A 17,947-nucleotide genomic window follows, 5' to 3' on the forward strand; every position below is an offset into this window, starting at 1 on the left:
CTTTTGCTTGTTGTAAAACTTTAGCTTTCTCCTTCAAATATAGCCTGCCCAGTGGAGTACTCTTGGTTATAAGATTTTTTTTCCTTTCATCACTGGAAATATATCATGCACTCCCTTCTGGCTTGCAAATTTTTTGTTGAAAAGTCTGCTGGTAGCTGATAGTTCCCCTATACATAACTTTTTGCTTTTCCTTTACTGATTTTAATGTTCATATTAATATAAAATTAATATTTAATTTTTGCCATTTCAATTACAGTGTCTTAGTGTGGTCATCTTTGTGTTTATCCTGTTTGGGACTGTCTGTGTTTCCTGGCCCTGGATATTTCTTTCTTTTCCTATGTTAGGGAAGTTTTCAGCTATTATGTCTTCAAGTATGGTCTCTAACCCTTTTCTTCTCTCTTTTCCTTCTGGGACTCCTAGCCTGTGAATATCAGTATCCTTGATATTATCTCAGAGTTCTCTTAAAGTGTCCTCATTAAAAACTTTCTCTCTCTCTTTTTTTTGTTCAGGTTGAGTGATTTCTGCTGCTCTCTCTTCTATTTTGCTGATCCACTCCACTGTATCATCTAATCTACTATTGATTCCTTCTAGTGTATTTTAAATTTCAGTTATTGTATTCTTCAGTTCTGCTTGATTCTTCTTTAGATTTTTCTAACTCTTTGTTTTTACATAGATCAACTGTTTGTGATATATGTTGCAATATTTTTTTCTGAGTTATTGTCTGTATTTGGGTTTTGCTTATGCTTGATTTTTGAGATATAAACTTTAAAAAACTGTATTTTATATATCACAATTTATTTACCAATCTCTCCTTTAATGTTTCTGAATTTAGAGTCATTGCTAGAAGACCTCTAATTTTATGAAGGGATTTGTCCACATTTATTTCTTACTATGGTTTTATTTCATACATTTGTGTCTCATATTTTGCACTTACTCAAGTGGTTTATGTGATGTGTGACTAACTTATTGCTCCAATATCATTGATTAAATGTCACCTCAGTGTAAACTACATTTTCATATGTGCTTGGGAATGTTTCTGGATTTTCTATTCGTTTTCTTTGGTCTGTCTGTCTGATCATGAGTGGGCAACACACTGTTTTCAGAAAATACATCTTATGGGATGTTTTTTAATATCTGACTAGTTATTCCTTCATGCTATTTTCCAAATAAATTTTAGACATTAGCTAGAACTTCCTAACACTAGGAGAAAAAAATTTCTTTTAATTGGAATTACATTTTTATATTAACTTTGGGAGAATCAGTGCCTTTTTGGTGTGGTTCTACCCTATCAGAGAACTAAGACTATCTTTCTATTTCTAAAGTCTGTTTTTATATTTTTCAAGAATCCTTTAACATTTTGCTCAAATAGTGTTTCACAATTCTGCTTATGTTTTTCGCAAGCTCTTTATATTTTTTTGTTGCTGCTGTGACAGATTATCTTTTCAAATGTATCTTCAAACTGGTTGTTGTTCATATATGTGAAGGCTATGGATCTCCTTTTACTTTTGAAATAATCTCAGGCTTATGGAAAAGTAGCAATTATAATACAAAAAACTTTTATTTTCCTGAACCATTTGAGAGTAAAGTTACTGACATGGTGTTCCATCAGTTCTCAAAAACTTTAGAGGGCAATTTCTACAAACAAGGAAACGCTTATGTGACTACAATTCAACCATCAAATCCAGGAAATTATCATTGATGCCACCAATACCGTCTAATCTTCAGACAGTAAGAAACTGAGTCAGTTGCCTTAATATGTTTAATTATTTGATTAGTCCCCACAGAGATTTATAAAACAGATCTCTTACTCTTCTTCTCCAAGTGCATCTCCTGCTCTCCCCACCCAGGCTCTGGCGATCCACGTCAGGCAGCCGCTTCAAAGCCATGCCCGCCTCACCCTATTTGTCCTGCTCTGACACATCCCACCAGACTGCCCTTTCTGTTGGAGTCCCTGAATCCTCCTTGAGCTCCTTTACTACCAGTGGTCAACCCTTGTGTAGGCAGCCTCCTCACAGCCGTTGGATGTTCACTCCCTACGTGGTAGTAGTACTAAAAGTCGCTCAGTCATGTCTGACTCTTTGTGACCCCATGGACTGTAGCCTGCCAGGCTTCCCTGTCCATGGAATTCTCCAGGCAAGAATACTGGAGTGGGTTGCCACGCCCTTCCCTATGGAAGGCAGCATTCCTCACGTCACTTGCGTTCTGATATCTCATCCAGGTCATCCAGTGCAGGGTGTCCAAGCCCATGTGGGATGAGGACACCGCTTAGTTCACTGTGACTCACTTGCCAGAATCACTGTTGACCATGGGCTTTGTTTCTTTAACTAAGGTGTTGTTGCTTTTTAAGAGGCTTGGGATCAAGATGTTTTGAAACAACAATTGTTTTGATTCCATGACTTCCCCCATTTTCATGATGGGGACGTGACTGCCGCTGCATATCTTCATCCCACAGGCTCTTCTTACATGACTGCAACAAAGGGGGTCTAGGGCCCTCCTTTCCTAATCTGGGTGAGGGGAGCTCTTGATTGCGTTAAGCAGTGGAGTATGGTAGAATAGGTGCCATATGACATCAAAATCTAGGTAACGAAAAAAACACAGCTTCTAGATGGCTTACTTTTTAGGAAATGCTCACTCTGGGGAAACCAACCACTGTGTTATGAGGGAGCCAAAGAATCCCATGAAGTGAGACAACTTGAGGGGCTCTTATGGAGAAAAACCAATGTGCCGAGTGCATAGCCAGCACCAACCACTGGGCATGTGTGAGCAGTCCTTCAAGTGGGTCAGCCTCCAGGCTTCGAGCAGCCCTGATACCAAGGTGAGTAGAGGGATGCCATCCGCACTGTACCCAGACCAAAATGGAGATGGGTAAAGCAATGTTGCTGTTGTTTTAAACCACTGAGTCCTTTAGTAAGTGGAATAAGCCCTCTTCAGCATCACTTTCACACCATTATGTCTATTCCACACTGTGGATTTTGCCTTTATAGTCTGATCATGATGGTTTATCTCCTCTACATGAAGCAAGGAATCTCATCGCCAATATTTCTCACATTCTTGCTGAAGAAGGGGTCTCAATACACAATCACCCTGGTGATCTAATATGAACCACGCAAAGACTTTCTTTGATCTATCATCATGAGGCCCAGGTGTCTGGGGCTCAGGCACCTGAGGGCTTAAGGACTGGCTAATGCAACTACCCCCTTGACCCCCACCCCACCCAATGGATGAAAACTTACCAGAGGCTTTAATTAAATACAAATAAACAGTCCACTCTGACTACAGAGAAGTGGTTTGAGGCTTTCAGATAAGGCTCATGTGACAAAGGCCAGAGCATGGAAGGGGACAACTCAGGGTTAAAAGACCAGAAGGAAGCAGCAGCTGCTCAGATCTGGGCAGTCTTCCTGGAGAGATGGTCCTGCTCCTGCTCCTGGTGGCCCTTCTGTCCCCTACCGGGGAGGCAGGTGAGTGACGATCCCACCCTCAGAGGTCCAGTCCCACCCCACATGAACAGTCCTGCCCAGACGCTACACTCATGCACAGCCTGGGCCTGGTCCATCTAAGAAAATTTCTGAACTCAGGGAAACCTTGATCCCATCTCCTCTGTTCAAACTTTGGCTCCATGAGCACAGCGGGCAGGCTGGAATCTTTCTTTCAGGGAAAATCATCGGGGGTCACGAGGCCGAGCCACACTCCCGTCCCTACATGGCATTTCTTCTGTTCAAGACTTCAGGGAAATCTCACATATGTGGGGGTTTCCTTGTGCGTGAGGACTTCGTGCTGACAGCAGCTCACTGCCTGGGAAGGTGAGGAGCAGTGCCGGGCCCCCACCCCTCTGTGGAGCCCTCCCAGGGAACCCTCTTAGGAGCTGCAGACCTGTGCCACCAGGTAACATAGGAAGCTATTCAGAGGACAGGTGAGCACTGGGGAGAGAGGGACAGGTCAATGCCAGTCGTGCATAGAGAGAAGGGACTGATCAAACCTGGAACATAAGGAAGCCAAGGTTGTGGCCTGGAGCCCACAGTGCAAATGTGAGAAATTCATGTTTTCCTTAGAGACAGTCAAGCTCGAGCAGGACTGAACACCCTCTGTGGACTACAGGAACTGCCACCATGCCCAGGCTGCCAGGGAGCAGACAGTTCAGAGATGCTCAGCCCCAGGGCCCACCGCCTAGAATTTCACCACACCCTCCCCCTGCCCCGCCCCAAGTTTGGCCCTGTCCCAAGCTGTGCTCTTTCCTCCTGGCTCCTGGACCGGTTCTCCTGTGACGCCGCCTCTGTTTCTGCTCTCTGTGCAGCTCAATCAATGTCACCCTGGGGGCCCATAACATCATGGAACGAGAGAGGACCCAGCAGGTCATCCCAGTGAGAAGACCCATCCCCCACCCAGACTATAATGATGAGACTTTGGCCAACGACATCATGTTACTGAAGGTGGGACACGAGGCTGCACTGACTCTGGGACACTTCCATCCAGGGTTCTGCATCCCCCATGAACCCATTCCTGACCCTCCTCCTGTACAACCCCTCCGTGGTCCCAATGCTGAGAAGAAGGCAACCCCATGACTGTCCTGCCGCCTCTGTGGGACAACAGTAGGTGACAATGCTTTTCCTCTACCTTCAGCTGACTAGGAAGGCTGACATTACGGATAAAGTGAGCCCCATCAATCTGCCCAGGAGCTTGGCGGAGGTGAAGCCAGGGATGATGTGCAGTGTGGCCGGCTGGGGGCGACTGGGGGTAAATATGCCCTCTACAGACAAACTACAGGAGGTAGATCTTGAAGTCCAAAGTGAGGAGAAATGTATCGCTCGCTTCAAAAACTACATCCCCTTCACACAGATATGTGCTGGAGATCCAAGCAAGAGGAAGAATTCTTTCTCGGTGAGATCCCCAGTGTTATCCGTGCAAAACCCTGGGCCCAACTGAGCTGGGACGATGGGTGGCTGTGGGAACAAAGCCCGCCCCTGTGTCCCCAGCCTGTCCTCCTATCTGGACACTGTCCTGTGTCCCTGGGGCGTGAGCACTGCCCCACAGTCACAAAAGGGTGGAGGTTTCCTGCAGGAGGAGCAGCAGGATTATGCCAGGATGAAACCTCAGGACCAACAAGGCCCTGACATCAGCCAGGACCGCTAACTGAGCCCACCCACGCCAGGGTGGCAGGGAGACCAGACCCGAAGAAGGTGAGCTCAGCCCTTGCTCTCTCTACCCACAGGGTGACTCTGGGGGCCCGCTTGTGTGTAATGGTGTGGCCCAGGGCATTGTGTCCTATGGAAGAAATGATGGGACAACTCCAGATGTCTACACCAGAATCTCCAGCTTTCTGTCCTGGATCCATTCAACAATGAGACGGTACAAACGCCAGGGATCAGTGTGATGTGTGCTCAGGGTGGACCCCTCCATCTTCCCTGGGATTGGAAGCATTGATCAAAGTGTGTGAAGGAAGGTTGCCTGGAACTTAATAAACATTCATCTCTTGAAAAGAAATCACTGATTGCTCCGTTATTCACAAATTCGTTAGGTACCTTCTCTGTCAGGGAAACCTCTGTTCACATTTCTGATCTGTTAGCAGCTTCCCCCTCCAGCACATACACTGCTCCTCTCACCCCTCCCTTCCATTCTCTAGAATAAAATCTTCTGCTGTACCTACAGCCAGCTCCCTCTGTCACATGTTCCCAGTGCCAGCTCCCCCTCAGGCTGCCCGTGAGCTCCATCAGAGAAGGGAGACCCCTCCTCTGGAACACAGGACCCCCTGGTCCATGACCCTTGTGTCTCATCCATATGCCCTCCTCCTCGTCAACACCTACTTCCCTCCCCCACATCCCAGTGTCCAGGAGGCAACAGAAGAGAATCCAGATTTGGAAAGGGGACCACCTGAGAAACTCTGGGGTCGAGGGGGGCACTTGTCCACCCTAACAGAAATGGGGGAGGTTTACAAAGGTGTGGCTCACCCCATGAGTGTTCCATCCCTGCATCAGAGGAGACAGAGGTCAGAAGCCTGAGAAAATTCCAGGAGGCCTTCAGTATTCCTAGGCCCAGCTTGAGTGCATGTCACAGCCCTGTCTTGGAGTCCTGGGCCCAGGGCACTGTGCAGCCTCTGGTGTCCTGAGGGCACATCTTCCTTCAGCCTCAAGTGACCTTCAAGGAGCTCCTCCACCTTGGGCTGAGCTAGCCTCTCCCATCTCCATCATTCCGACATGTATGTATGTTTCTCTAAAGGAAAGTCATAGTAACAAAAATTTTTAGATGCAAGGTATCCTAATATTTCAAAGGTGTTCCATACCCAGTAGCTTACTGAATAATTTTTTCTGTTCTATCTTTTAATAATCTCTGAATTTTCATGTAAGAATCTATTCAGGAAAGTAATCTCATTTTTAAAACATGCAGCTTAGAGAAGGCTGGGGTAAACAGAAGTGATTTGCTGGACATTTGCATGGTGAATGAACTTCCATCATGGCAAAATGTATTTTGCATGTAAAAACAACACATATAATCATATAAAGATAGCTAAATACAGGACATATAAGTAAGAAATTTAAAATTGCCTACAATTTCACCATCCGCAGATCATCATCATCAATGATTAAACTTGTGTCCTTCCGCTCTGTTTATTCATAAGATGCTCTTGCTACAACTCACTGGGACTTGGCTTGTTTAGAACTCAGGCGATCTTTTCCATTCCTCTTTCTTCTGTCTCATACTGGTGACAGTGTTGGAATCATCTGCACATGTTCAGGATGGCGTGGCCCAGAGACATCAGAGATGTGGTTCTCTTGTCTCTGGACAGGGAATATTAGTGGAGAGTAATTATTAGGGTGATCACCATGACTTATCTCATCACCTCACACCAGTAACCAGCATTTTTGGAGAGGAAGGCCCTTCCCCTCACAGGAACCCTGACTTGGATGGGACAGCCGCCAACTCAGCTCAAGGGATGCTGGATACCTCAGCACAGGCAAGCCAGTCAGGTCACTGAATGCTGAAGGACCCGGTGATGGTTGGTTTTGGTCCAATGAGTATCAAGTCCAAGACTTTTGTTCAATATTGTGGGATAAGAAAATTTCTGTCACAGAATATTTACATTTGAAGAGCTGATTGTAAGCACAACAAAAATGTGAGGCTGGAACCCTGGCAAGAGAGGAAATGGGGTTGCTGTTTGGTTCACTCTGGTGAGTTCAGGTCTATCTGATCCCAAACCAAGTTCAGCCACTTCCTCACACTTGGCAACAAGCAGACCCCTCATCATAGTGCTCACCAGCTTGCTCTCTACCCACCTATTCTAGCTCTACCTCTGCGTCCTGCCAGCTTCACAGGGGCAGGAGCTGAATCTCTCATATCCCTGAACCTCCCCTATTGTGTAATTATTCATGATATTATCAGAATCATAAAAGTATCAAGAGTGGAGAAATGAAGATTCAATTACTGAGGGGCTCTTGGGGATCCAGCTCCTCTTGGTGTGATGGGGAAGAACTTTGGTATTCTGTTAATCACTAATGGTATATCACCTATAACATTAATTATACATGATGACACATCTCTGGGAACGCTGGCTCTCAAGTAATGAGCTTTAAGCTAAAATACTTTTGTTTAGCTCACAGGAAACAAGTCCACTGATGAAAGACTGCCGGACAGAAGAAATTAACACAACCGTCCTGAGGCTAGTGGAACCAGGAAATGTTTGACTTTACTCCGTTCCCTTCTAGTATAAAAGTAGCCTGAATTCTAACTCAGGTTAGGTGGTTCTTTGAATCATGAGTCCACCATCTTCTTGGTCTGCTAACTTTCTGAATAAAGTTGCTGTTCCTTGTTTCAATAACTCATCTCGCGATTTATTGGACTGTTGCTTGGCAAGTAGTACAAGGTTGGACTAGATAACACGGGCTGCACCACAGGCTTCACTTTCTTATTCCTTCTGGTGAGTCTTTGTGTGTGAGTGTGGTGACGGTGTCCTTCTCTCCCAATCCAGGGGAGAGAAGGTGGTCATCTGTGGCATGCTGACACCCAGCTAGGGGGGAGCACACCTCTGGGATGTCTGTGGGGACACTGAGCCTCCCTTCCTTCCTTCCTTCCCCTGTGCTTTGTGTCTGGAAGGAAGAAACCCCAGCATCTGTGACCTGGACAGACCTTTGGGAAGATGCTGCCACTCCTACTCCTGATGGCCTTTTTTCTGCCTCCTGGGCTGGGACTGGTGAGTGACCGCCCATTCCTGAGGGTGTAGCCCATCTCATTAAGCCTCCCGCAGTCCTGACCCTTCTGCGCAGCTCTAATTTCTGAACCAGGTCCCATCCCAACCAAGAACACAAGTTTGATGCCACATAGACACTCAGCAAGGAGAGGTGGCAGGCAATCAGGAAGATTTTCACTAAGATCTTTTATGGGTCTCAGACTCTCTCTCACCACCAGAGGAATGGGTTGTGCATTTGGTAGAGGATGTGAAGCTACAAAACACAAGTAAGTAAAATCCCTCACACCAGCCAGGAAAAGACAACTCAGACAAACCAACCACAGTACTGGAGTTGTCAGTGGAGCCGGCTTATGAACCAGTGCCTTCCACCCCTCACTCTTGTCCAGGATAGGAACCAGGTGTGACATTGATCGAAGGTGCTAGATGACAGCACCCAAAGCTCTCTATGTGTCTTGGCTCTTTCCCAGGCCCCAAGCAGCTCATTTTCTGTCCCACCTCCCCTGCCTCTCAGGCCTTTAGTTACTCCACTGTCTGTGGCAGTGCCCTCCACCCACCCCTGTGACCTGAAATCCCAGCAGTACTATCCCCAACAACCTCAGCCAAAAGCTAATGGGAGGCCACTTGTGCAGCCAAAGAACATTTTCTGAGATCCTGGGATGCGTTATGCCCTCGGACATGAGGATTTTAGAAAACTCACCTCTATAAGTTCCTCATGCAAACTCACATGAATTTCACAATATTCCTGAGAAAGCTCCCAGAAGCCCTGCACTCATGTCATTGAAAAGCACAAGACACAGTGTCACCCCCCCCCCCCAGGGCTGTCTGTCACCTCAATTTCCCCTCAGCTGCGGCCCTGCCCTGCAGTCACCGGCCCATCACAGCTCCTGGGCTGTATCTCCTGTGACTCCACGCTCCTCATACCTGTATTCTGTTCTCTGTGCAGCTCAATCAGCATCACCCTGGGGGCCCACAGCATCAAGAAGCAGGAGAGGGTGCAGCAGGGTCAAGTGCTTTTTCCATGTAGAGAGATGTGTCCTTAAAGACACCATAGAGACATTTATTTTCCTGAGCACCACTTATTTAGGAGGAAAAAAAAAAAAAGTTTCTCACCACTCTCTGCCATAAAACTCCATCATAAACCAAGTGTTCTATATTTGTGTAGAATGTCTCTGTGTGTGCGGGGTCTCTATCTTGTCATCTATGTCTCTATGGTGCCATCAGTATCACACTATCTTCATTACTATGACTTCATTTGCTAAAGCAAGAGCTCCCATCTTATTCTCATTCTTTAAGCCTGTCTTCTCCAATGTTGGCTACTGGTTTTCCACATCTATTTAGAACCAATAAAGTTCTGTGAAATAATTCCTGAGTGCAATGAATCTGTAGATCACTTTTTGGAGAATGAATACCTTAAAAGTATTTTCTCTTCCAAACACGAATGTGGAATATCTTTATGATTTATACTTAATTATTTGGCCATTCCCATGATTTTAATGTTTTTTTTTTTTCAAATTTCATTTTCTAACTATTATTGTATAGAGAGATGATTAATGTTTGAGTTGATTTTGTGCCCAGAAAATTTGACAGTTACTAATTATAATAATTGATCTGCAGGTTCCTGGCTATTCTTGTTGTGTATTATATCTTGAATATTCACAGTTTTACTTCCTCTTTCCCTGTCTATACCCTTTACTTCTACTGCCTGCTTAACTGTAGTGACTAAAATCTCTAGTATATTACTGAAGAGAAATGGTGATCATGGCTATCTGTGTGACCTTGTATTGTTTTCCTCTTGAATGAAAAACACAGAACATTTCATCAGTAAGTATATTGATTGGTGTGGGATTTTTGCAGGGATCATTTATCAGAATGAAGACCCTCGTTTCCACTACTATTTTTTAAAGAAATTTTTTAAGTGAAGGATAGTGAGTTTTAGTAGCTGCTTTTCCCCATTCAGTTGAATTATCGTATGGTGTTTCTTCTTTCATCAGTCAGTGTGTTGTGTTACAGCAATTGTGTTTTGAATAAAAGCCACTCATCCTCAGAAAAACCCAAATTAGAATGATCTAATACTTTTGCTCATGGACTGAGTGGATTACATCAATACTGGAATAACATTAACCCGTAAAGTTCTCCTCCCATATTGTCATCACTGGGTTTGTCATCTAGGTTTTGCTAGTCTCATAAGGGAGATGCGTAGCATCTACTTGCCAGCAGAAAATGTATATCAATATTTAAATTGTTTTCAAAGACTTCCAGGGAATTCTCGTGAGCTTGTGGCTGTCCTTGATGGACTATTTTTGAAAACGGAATCAATTCATGTAATGTTTATAGGAAAATTCAAACTTCCTGAGTATGTTTCTTTAATTTATATTTTCTAGGGATTTGTAATTCCATGTAGATTTTGAAAACTGTTCACTTCCCTGTGACCTAGAGGCTAGCATAGATAAGATTCATGTATGTATATATACATACATATATCTCTCAGATAAAACTCTTTCTTAGTTCACCCACCCTGTGGCTATAATTTTCACTATCTCAATAGTGTCTTTAGTAATCAGGATTATCTTGATTCTTACATACCCAACTGCCGGAGTCTAGCTCCAGCAACCAGGGGATCAGCCTGAAGTGATGAGCAGTGTCGGCGGGGAATGATGTAGCCTCTGACTCGAGGTACGGGACTACATGTTTATTTCAAACATCAGGTCTTCTTTTATACTTTTTCAAAAGGATTAGGTCAGAGGTTTTTCATTTTCAGCTCCCCCTCACCCAGATTTATTATCTCCTTGTTGCCCTTCAAACAGAGTTCCTGCTTCAGCGATTCTCTCAGAATCATGCTTACTTGTGATTACATTGTAACTCATGCTTATGTCTGGGCTGCATGCCACATTCCTCAGTTTATTTCTTATCTTTCTAAATCCTGCTTGCCCCTAGTATCCTAAGCTCACTATCTCCTAAAAAGGCTTCTAGCTATTCTTAATTATTCCTAAACCCTAAACTCAGCAAACTTCCTTTGTCATAAACATCTCCTTCACAAACAGGTCTCAAATAATAATCCTTCCCATGGCCTCAAGCTGCGGCCTACATGCTAATCCTGGGACATTCTTTGTAAAAATCCTTGAACAAATGTCAATGGTTACTTTATAGATTATTTTCTGGACACAACTGCAGAAGGCTTTGTGCTTTCTCATGCTTTTCTCAAAAACAATAAGCACTTTAACTTTCTTTCCAGCCAACTCAACCGAAGAAAGGAAGAAACAAGTCAGAATCACAAAAGCTAACTAACTCCTTCAACCCAGGTCTGTGCCTGCGGGACAAGGAGAGGGGGTTGGGGGCCGTGCCTCCATTTTGTCAGTAATGCCTAACACGGCTCCTGACACCCAACACATTTTTAATGTAGATCAACTTATCCATCATTATCAATAGTTCTTTTTATATCTTGTATTAATTTGCTTTTACAAGGTAAGTGTATAAAGAAATTCTCCTATATTCAACGTTTTCATGTTTTATCTTTCAATGAGTTAGAGAAACAGTTTTAAGTGGTCGAGTTTATTTTTATTCACATGTAGCCAACAGATTTAATATAGTTTCATCGTTACTTACCATATTGAATTCCTTTTCTTTTGATTTCCATTATGATTTTGCTTATGATTTACAGTGGATCCTTGAACATGCCTCACATCACATGTGATCTGATATCCAGGCCACCCAGTGCATGGTTCGGAGCACATGTGGTGTGAGACACCCCTTGGCTCACTGTGACTCTCCAGCCCTAATCACTGTTGACTATGGGCTTTGTTTGTTTAACTAGGATGTTGTTACTTTTCAAGAGGCTTGGAATCAAGATGTTTAGAAACAACAATTTTTTCAATTCCATGCCTTTCCGCATTTGCATGGTGCAGATATGACTGCCATTGTGTGTCTCCATCCCGCAGGCTCTTCTTACATGACTGCAATATCTCACCTCCTGTTGGGAGGTGGGGTCTAGGGCCCTTCCTTTTTAATCTGGTGAAAGCTCTTGCTCTTGATTGACCCAAGCAGCAGACATGGCAGAATGGATGTTGTATGACATCAATGTCTATGTAATGAAAAGAACACAGCTTCAAGATGGTTCACTTTTTAGGAGATGCTCACTCTGGGGGAGCCAGGCACTGTGTTTGGATGGAGCCAAAGAATCCCATGAAGTGAGACGATATAAGGGGCCCTCGTGACAAGAAACCAATGTGCCCACAGGACAGCCAGCAGCAACCACTGGGCATGTGTGAGGGAGCCTTCAAGTGATTTAGCTTCTGGGCTTCAAGCTTCCCTGACACCTATGGGAGCAGATGGGTGCTGTTCACATTGTACCATGAGCAAATTGCAGATTCATGGGTCAAGCAATTTTGATGTTATTTTAAACCACTCAGTCCTTTGGTAACTGGAATAAGCCCTCTTCAGCATCACTTTCACACCATTATGTCTATTCCACACTGTGGATCTTGCCTTTATAGTCTGATCATGATGGTTTATCTCCTCTACATGAAGCAAGGAATCTCATCTCCAATATTTCTCACATTCTTGCTGAAGAAGGGGTCTCAATACACAATCACCCTGGTGATCTAATATGAACCACACAAAGACTTTCTTTGATCTATCATCATGAGGCCCAGGTTTCTGGGGCTCAGGCACCTGAGGGCTTAAGGACTGGCTGATGCAACCACCTGCCTTGATCCCTACCCCACCCAATGGATGAAAACTTACCAGAGGTTTTAATTAAATACAAATAAACAGTCCACTCTGACTACAAAAAAGTGGTTTGAGGCTTTCAGATAAGGCTCACGTGACAAAGGCCAGAACATGGAAAGGGACAACTCAGGGTTAAAAGACCAGAAGGAAGCAGCAGCTGCTCAGATCTGGGCAGTCTTGCTGGAGAGATGGTCCTGTTCTTGCTCCTGGTGTCCCTTCTGTCCCCTACCGGGGAGGCAGGTGAGTGACAGTCCCACCCTCAGAGGCCCAGTCCCACCCCACATGAACAGACCTGCTCAGATGCTACACTCATGCACAGCCTGGGCCTGGTCCATCTAAGAAAATTTCTGAACTCAGGGAAACCTTGATCCCATCTCCCCTGTTGAAACTTTGGCTCCATGAGCACAGCGGGCAGGCTGGAATCTTTCTTTCAGGGAAAATCATCGGGGGCCACGAGGCCAAGCCACACTCCCGTCCCTACATGGTGTTTCTTCAGTTCAAGATTTCAGGGGAACCTCAAAGATGTGGGGGATTCCTTGTGCGTGAGGACTTCGTGCTGACAGCAGCTCACTGCCTGGGAAGGTGAGGAGCAGTGCCGGGCCCCCACCCCTCTGTGGAGCCCTCCCAGGGAACCCTCTTAGGAGCTGCAGACCTGTGCCACCAGGTAACGTAGGAAGCTATTCAGAGGACAGGTGAGCACTGGGGAGAGAGGGACAGGTCAATGCCAGTCGCGCATGGAGAGAAGGGACTGATCAAACCTGGAACATAAGGAAGCCAAGGTTGTGGCCTGGAGCCCACAGTGCAAATGTGAGAAATTCATGTTTTCCTTAGAGACAGTCAAGCTCGAGCAGGACTGAACACCCTCTGTGGACTACCACCCTGCCCAGGCTGCCAGGGAGCAGACAGTTTAGGGATGCTCAGCCCCAGGGCCCACCGCCTAGTATTTCGCCACACCCTCCTCCGCCCTGCCCCAAGTTTGGCCCTGTCCCAAGCTGTGCTCTTTCCTCCTGGCTCCTGGACCGGTTCTCCTGTGATGCCGCCTCTGTTTCTGCTCTCTGTGCAGCTCAATCAATGTCACCCTGGGGGCCCACAACATCATGGACAGAGAGAGGACCCAGCAGTTCATCCCAGTGAGAAGACCCATCCCCTACCCACGCTATAATAAGACTTGGGCCAACGACATCATGTTACTGCAGGTGGGACACGAGGCTGCACTGACTCTGGGACACTTCCTTCCTGGGGTTCTGCATCCCCCATGACCTCATTCCAGACCCTCCTCCTGTATGACCCCTTCTGTGGTCCCAGAGCTGTGAAGAAGGCAACCCCATGAATGTCCTGCAGTCTCTATGGGCCATCAGTGGGTAAGAATGCCTTTCCTCTGCTTTCAGCTGATGAGGAAGGCAAATGTGACCACTGCTGTGAGCCCCATCAGTCTGCCCAGGGACTGGGATACAGTGAATCCAGGGATGCTGTGCAGTGTGGCTGGCTGGGGGCGTCTTGATGTGGATATGTCCCGCACAAAGAAACTACAGGAGGTAGAGCTTGAAGTCCAAAGGGCCGAGAAATGCACCTCTCGCTACAAATATTACAGTACCACCACCCAGATATGTGTAGGGGACCCGAGAAAGAGGAAGAGTTCCTTTAAGGTGAGCTCCCTAGTGTTATCCATGCAAAGCCTTGGTCTCTGGATCTGGGGCCATGGGAACGAGCTCTGTCCTGTGTCCCCAGCCTGTCCTCCTGTCCAGTCTCTGTCTGGGGTCCCTGGGGGATGGACATTGCCTCTAAGTCACATATGGGCAGAGGCTTCCTGTGGGAGGAGGTGGATTGTCAGGGCTAGATTGAAACCTCAGGACCAAGAAGACCCTTTTATCAGCCAGGGCCCCTAACAGGGACCACCCACCCCAGGGTGGCAGGGAGAACAGATCCAAAGAAGATGAGCTCAGCCCTTGCCCTCTCTGCCCACAGGGTGACTCCGGGGGCCCACTTGTGTGTAATGGTGTGGCCCAGGGCATTGTGTCCTATGGAAAAAAGGATGGGACACCTCCAAGGGTCTTCACCAGAATCTCAAGCTTTCTGCCTTGGATCCAAAAAACAATGAAACAGTACGAACTTGAGGGACCAGACTGAGGTTTCTCCAAGGACTGATCTGTCCATCTTCCCTGGGATGGAGGCACTGGGCAAAGTGGTTAGGCTGGCTGAAACTTAATAAACTTCCATCTCTTGAGCAGAAATCATGGATTTGTCCTTCACTTACCTAAACATATTCATTCAGCAAAGGCCGTGTCTGACCTGTTTATAGTTCTGATCTGTTACTGGCTTCCACCTCCAATACACCACCCTGTTCCAACTCTGGAATAAAAACTCCTGCTGCACTGATAGTCAGCTCCCTCCAGTCACACGTCCTCAGTGCCAGCTCCCTCTCCAGGCTAACCATGAGCTCCATCAGAGTAGGGAAACCCCTCTGAGGACTACACGACCCTCTTCTTGACAACCCTCGTGTCTCATCCATACACCTTCTTCCTCGTCCACACCTTCTCCCCTCCCCCCTAATCCCAGTGCCCTGGGGGAAAAGAAGAGAATCCAGATTTGGAAGGAGGGCCACATGAGGTTGAGGGTTGAGGCAGAGGGGCACTTGTCCACCCTAACAGAAATGGGGGAGGTTTACAAAGGTGTACTTCACCCCATGCAGTGTTCCTCCCTGCATCAGAGCAGGCAGAGCTCAGAAGCCTGAGAAAGTTCCAGGAGGCCTTCAGTATTCCTAGACCCAGCTTGAGTGCCTGTCACAGCCCTGTCTTGGAGTCCTGGGCCCAAGGCCCTGTGCAGCCTCTGGTGTCCTGAGGGCACATCCTCCTTCAGCCTCAAGTGACCTTGAGGGGGCTCTTCCACCTTGGGCTGACCAGCCACTCCCCACCTTCATCATTCCCATGTGTGTTTGTGCATAAATATATTTATCTCCAAAGGAAACTCACTCTAAAGGAAATCATTGGTTTCAAGGTATCCTAAAGTTTCAAAGAGTATCTATAGCCTATAGTTATTGGGTACGTTTCTTCCTGTATTTTTTTTTTTTTTTTTATCAATTGCTGAAGTTTTGATGCAAGGTTCAGAAAAGCAACCTTAGTTTTAAGACATGCAGTTTAGAGAGGGCTTAAGAGAAGTGGCTTGTTGAACATTTGAATGGAGAGTGAGCTTCAACTATTGCAAAATGTGTTCTGGCAGAAAGTAACACATATTCATCAAAATATATTCCTCATAAATGGAACATATGCAACACGGTGCGTGCAAGTGTGCTAAGTTACTTCAGGCGTGTCGGATTCTTTGTGACCCTATGGACGGTCGCCCTCCAGGCTCCTCTGCCCATTCATCATAGAAAGACAAATAAATACAGAACATATGGATGAGAAAAGGAAACGAAGTGCACTTCCACCACCCCCGATCATCATCATTCATGCTTAAGTATACTTCCTTCCACTATTTTTGTATTTATTCATAAAATGCTCTTGCTTCAACTCCCTTGGGATTGGGTTGTTTAGAGCTCCTCATGCCCTCCTTTCCATTCCTCTTTCTCTGTCCTCATACTGCTGAGAGTGTGGGGGTCATCTGCACATGTTTAGGATGGCCTGGCCCAGAGACAGCAGATATATGGCTCTCTGGCCTCTGGACAGGGAATACCTAGTGGGGAGTAAGTATTAGATGACGGACATCTGTTTCCCCTTCACCACTCACCAGTGACCAGCATTTCTGGAGAGGAAGCCCCTCCTGACTCACAAACACCCTGATTCGGGTGGGACAGCCTCCGTCTCAGCTTGAGGGACAATATATACCTCAGCACAACCCAACCATGTCCCTCATTGCCGAAGGACCCGGTGATGGTTTTTTTCTGGTTCAGTGAATATCAAGTCCAGGACTTTCATTCAAAATTTTCAGATAAGAAAGGCTCTCTTTGTTACAGAATACTTATATTTAAACAAGAGATTCTAAATCCTCCAAAAATGTGAGGCTGGAACCCTGGCAAGATAGGAAATGGGGTTGCTGTTTGGGCCATTTGGCTGAATCCAGGCCTCTCTGCTCCTAAAGCAAGTGAAGTCTCTGCCTCACCCTTGGCCCAAGCAGAGCCCCATGCCGTAGTCCTCGAGCACATGTCCTCTGCCCGCAGATTCTAGGGCTCCTCCAGCCCCTGAGCTTCTCAAGCACAGGGGCCATGTCGCTATATCCCTGACCCCTTCCTATTGGGTAATTCTTCATGCTTTCCCCAGAATCATAGAAGACCCAAGAAGGGAGAAACGAAGATCCTCTTGATTCAGTCACTGAGGGCCTCTGAGGACCCAACTCCTCCCCTGGCTGCAACACAACCTCCACTTTCTTGCTGTTCCTCTTGCTCTGTGACTCAGCAGAGGGAGTGCAAGTGTGGTGACTGTGTTGTTCTCACCTATCCCACAGCAGAGAACATGGGCACATGTGACATGCTCACACCCGGCTGGGGGGACCACAGCTCTGGGGGGTCTGTGGGGGCACCGAGTCTCCCCTGCTTCCTTCCCCTGTGCTTTGTGTCTGGAAGGAAGAAACCCCAGCAGCTCTGACCTGGGCAAATCTTCTGGAAGATGCAGCTACTCTTGCTCCTGATGGCCTTTCTGCCTCCTGGGCTAGGAAAGGTGAGTGACTATCCCCATTCCTGACAGGGTAGCCCATCTTACTAAACCTCCTGAAGTCCTGGCCCTTCTGCTCAGCTCCAATTTCTGAACCAGCTCCCATCCCAACTGAGACTACAAGTTTGATTCTCATAGACATTCAGCAAGGATGGACGGTAGGAAGTAAGCTTTCACTAAAAGCTTTTGTAGCTCTTAGCCTCTCTCTCACCACTGGTAAAGCTGGTTGCCCATTTGCTGGAGGATGTGAAGCTATAACACACAAGTAAGTAAAATTCCTCACTCCAGCCAGGAAAGGACAACTCAGACAAACCATCCACAGCGCGGGGGTTCTCAGTGGACCCAGCTTAAGAACCAGAGAAACTTGTCAGTTTCCCCGCCCTTCACTCCTGCCCAGGAGAGG

The 17,947-nt window shown here is 46.4% G+C and overlaps 1 protein-coding gene across 3 annotated transcripts; it reads left to right on the forward strand.

The window, feature by feature from the left end:
- Positions 1 to 868: 868 nt before the first annotated feature.
- On the forward strand, positions 869 to 15,117 carry LOC133234395 (duodenase-1). 3 transcript variants are annotated; one of them, XM_061394888.1, is made up of 5 exons: positions 869 to 3,458; positions 13,336 to 13,483; positions 13,965 to 14,097; positions 14,290 to 14,547; positions 14,867 to 15,117. In XM_061394888.1, the coding sequence occupies exons 1-5, from the start codon at positions 3,407 to 3,409 to the stop codon at positions 15,026 to 15,028; spliced, it is 753 nt and encodes a 250-aa protein (XP_061250872.1). In that variant the 5' UTR covers positions 869 to 3,406; the 3' UTR covers positions 15,029 to 15,117. The 3 variants fall into 3 exon arrangements, with proteins under 3 accessions (XP_061250872.1, XP_061250870.1, XP_061250871.1); XM_061394886.1 differs by lacking the exons at positions 13,336 to 13,483; positions 13,965 to 14,097; positions 14,290 to 14,547; positions 14,867 to 15,117 and adding exons at positions 3,653 to 3,800; positions 4,292 to 4,427; positions 4,618 to 4,875; positions 5,207 to 5,478 and having other exon boundaries at positions 3,332 to 3,458; XM_061394887.1 differs by lacking the exon at positions 869 to 3,458 and adding an exon at positions 13,061 to 13,141.
- Positions 15,118 to 17,947: the final 2,830 nt, after the last annotated feature.

This window comes from Bos javanicus, chromosome 21 (assembly GCF_032452875.1).
Source record: "Bos javanicus breed banteng chromosome 21, ARS-OSU_banteng_1.0, whole genome shotgun sequence".
NCBI lineage: Eukaryota > Metazoa > Chordata > Mammalia > Artiodactyla > Bovidae > Bos > Bos javanicus.

What these genes read in the sequence shown, in the direction of transcription:
- LOC133234395 (XM_061394886.1), top strand. Translation starts at nt 3,407, where the DNA reads ATGGTCCTGCTCCTGCTCCTGGTGGCCCTTCTGTCCCCTACCGGGGAG. An exon ending in GTCCCCTACCGGGGAGGCAG is followed by an intron (nt 3,459 to 3,652) that starts GTGAGTGACGAT and finishes TCTTTCTTTCAG; the next exon opens with GGAAAATCATCGGGGGTCAC. An exon ending in GCAGCTCACTGCCTGGGAAG is followed by an intron (nt 3,801 to 4,291) that starts GTGAGGAGCAGT and finishes CTCTCTGTGCAG; the next exon opens with CTCAATCAATGTCACCCTGG.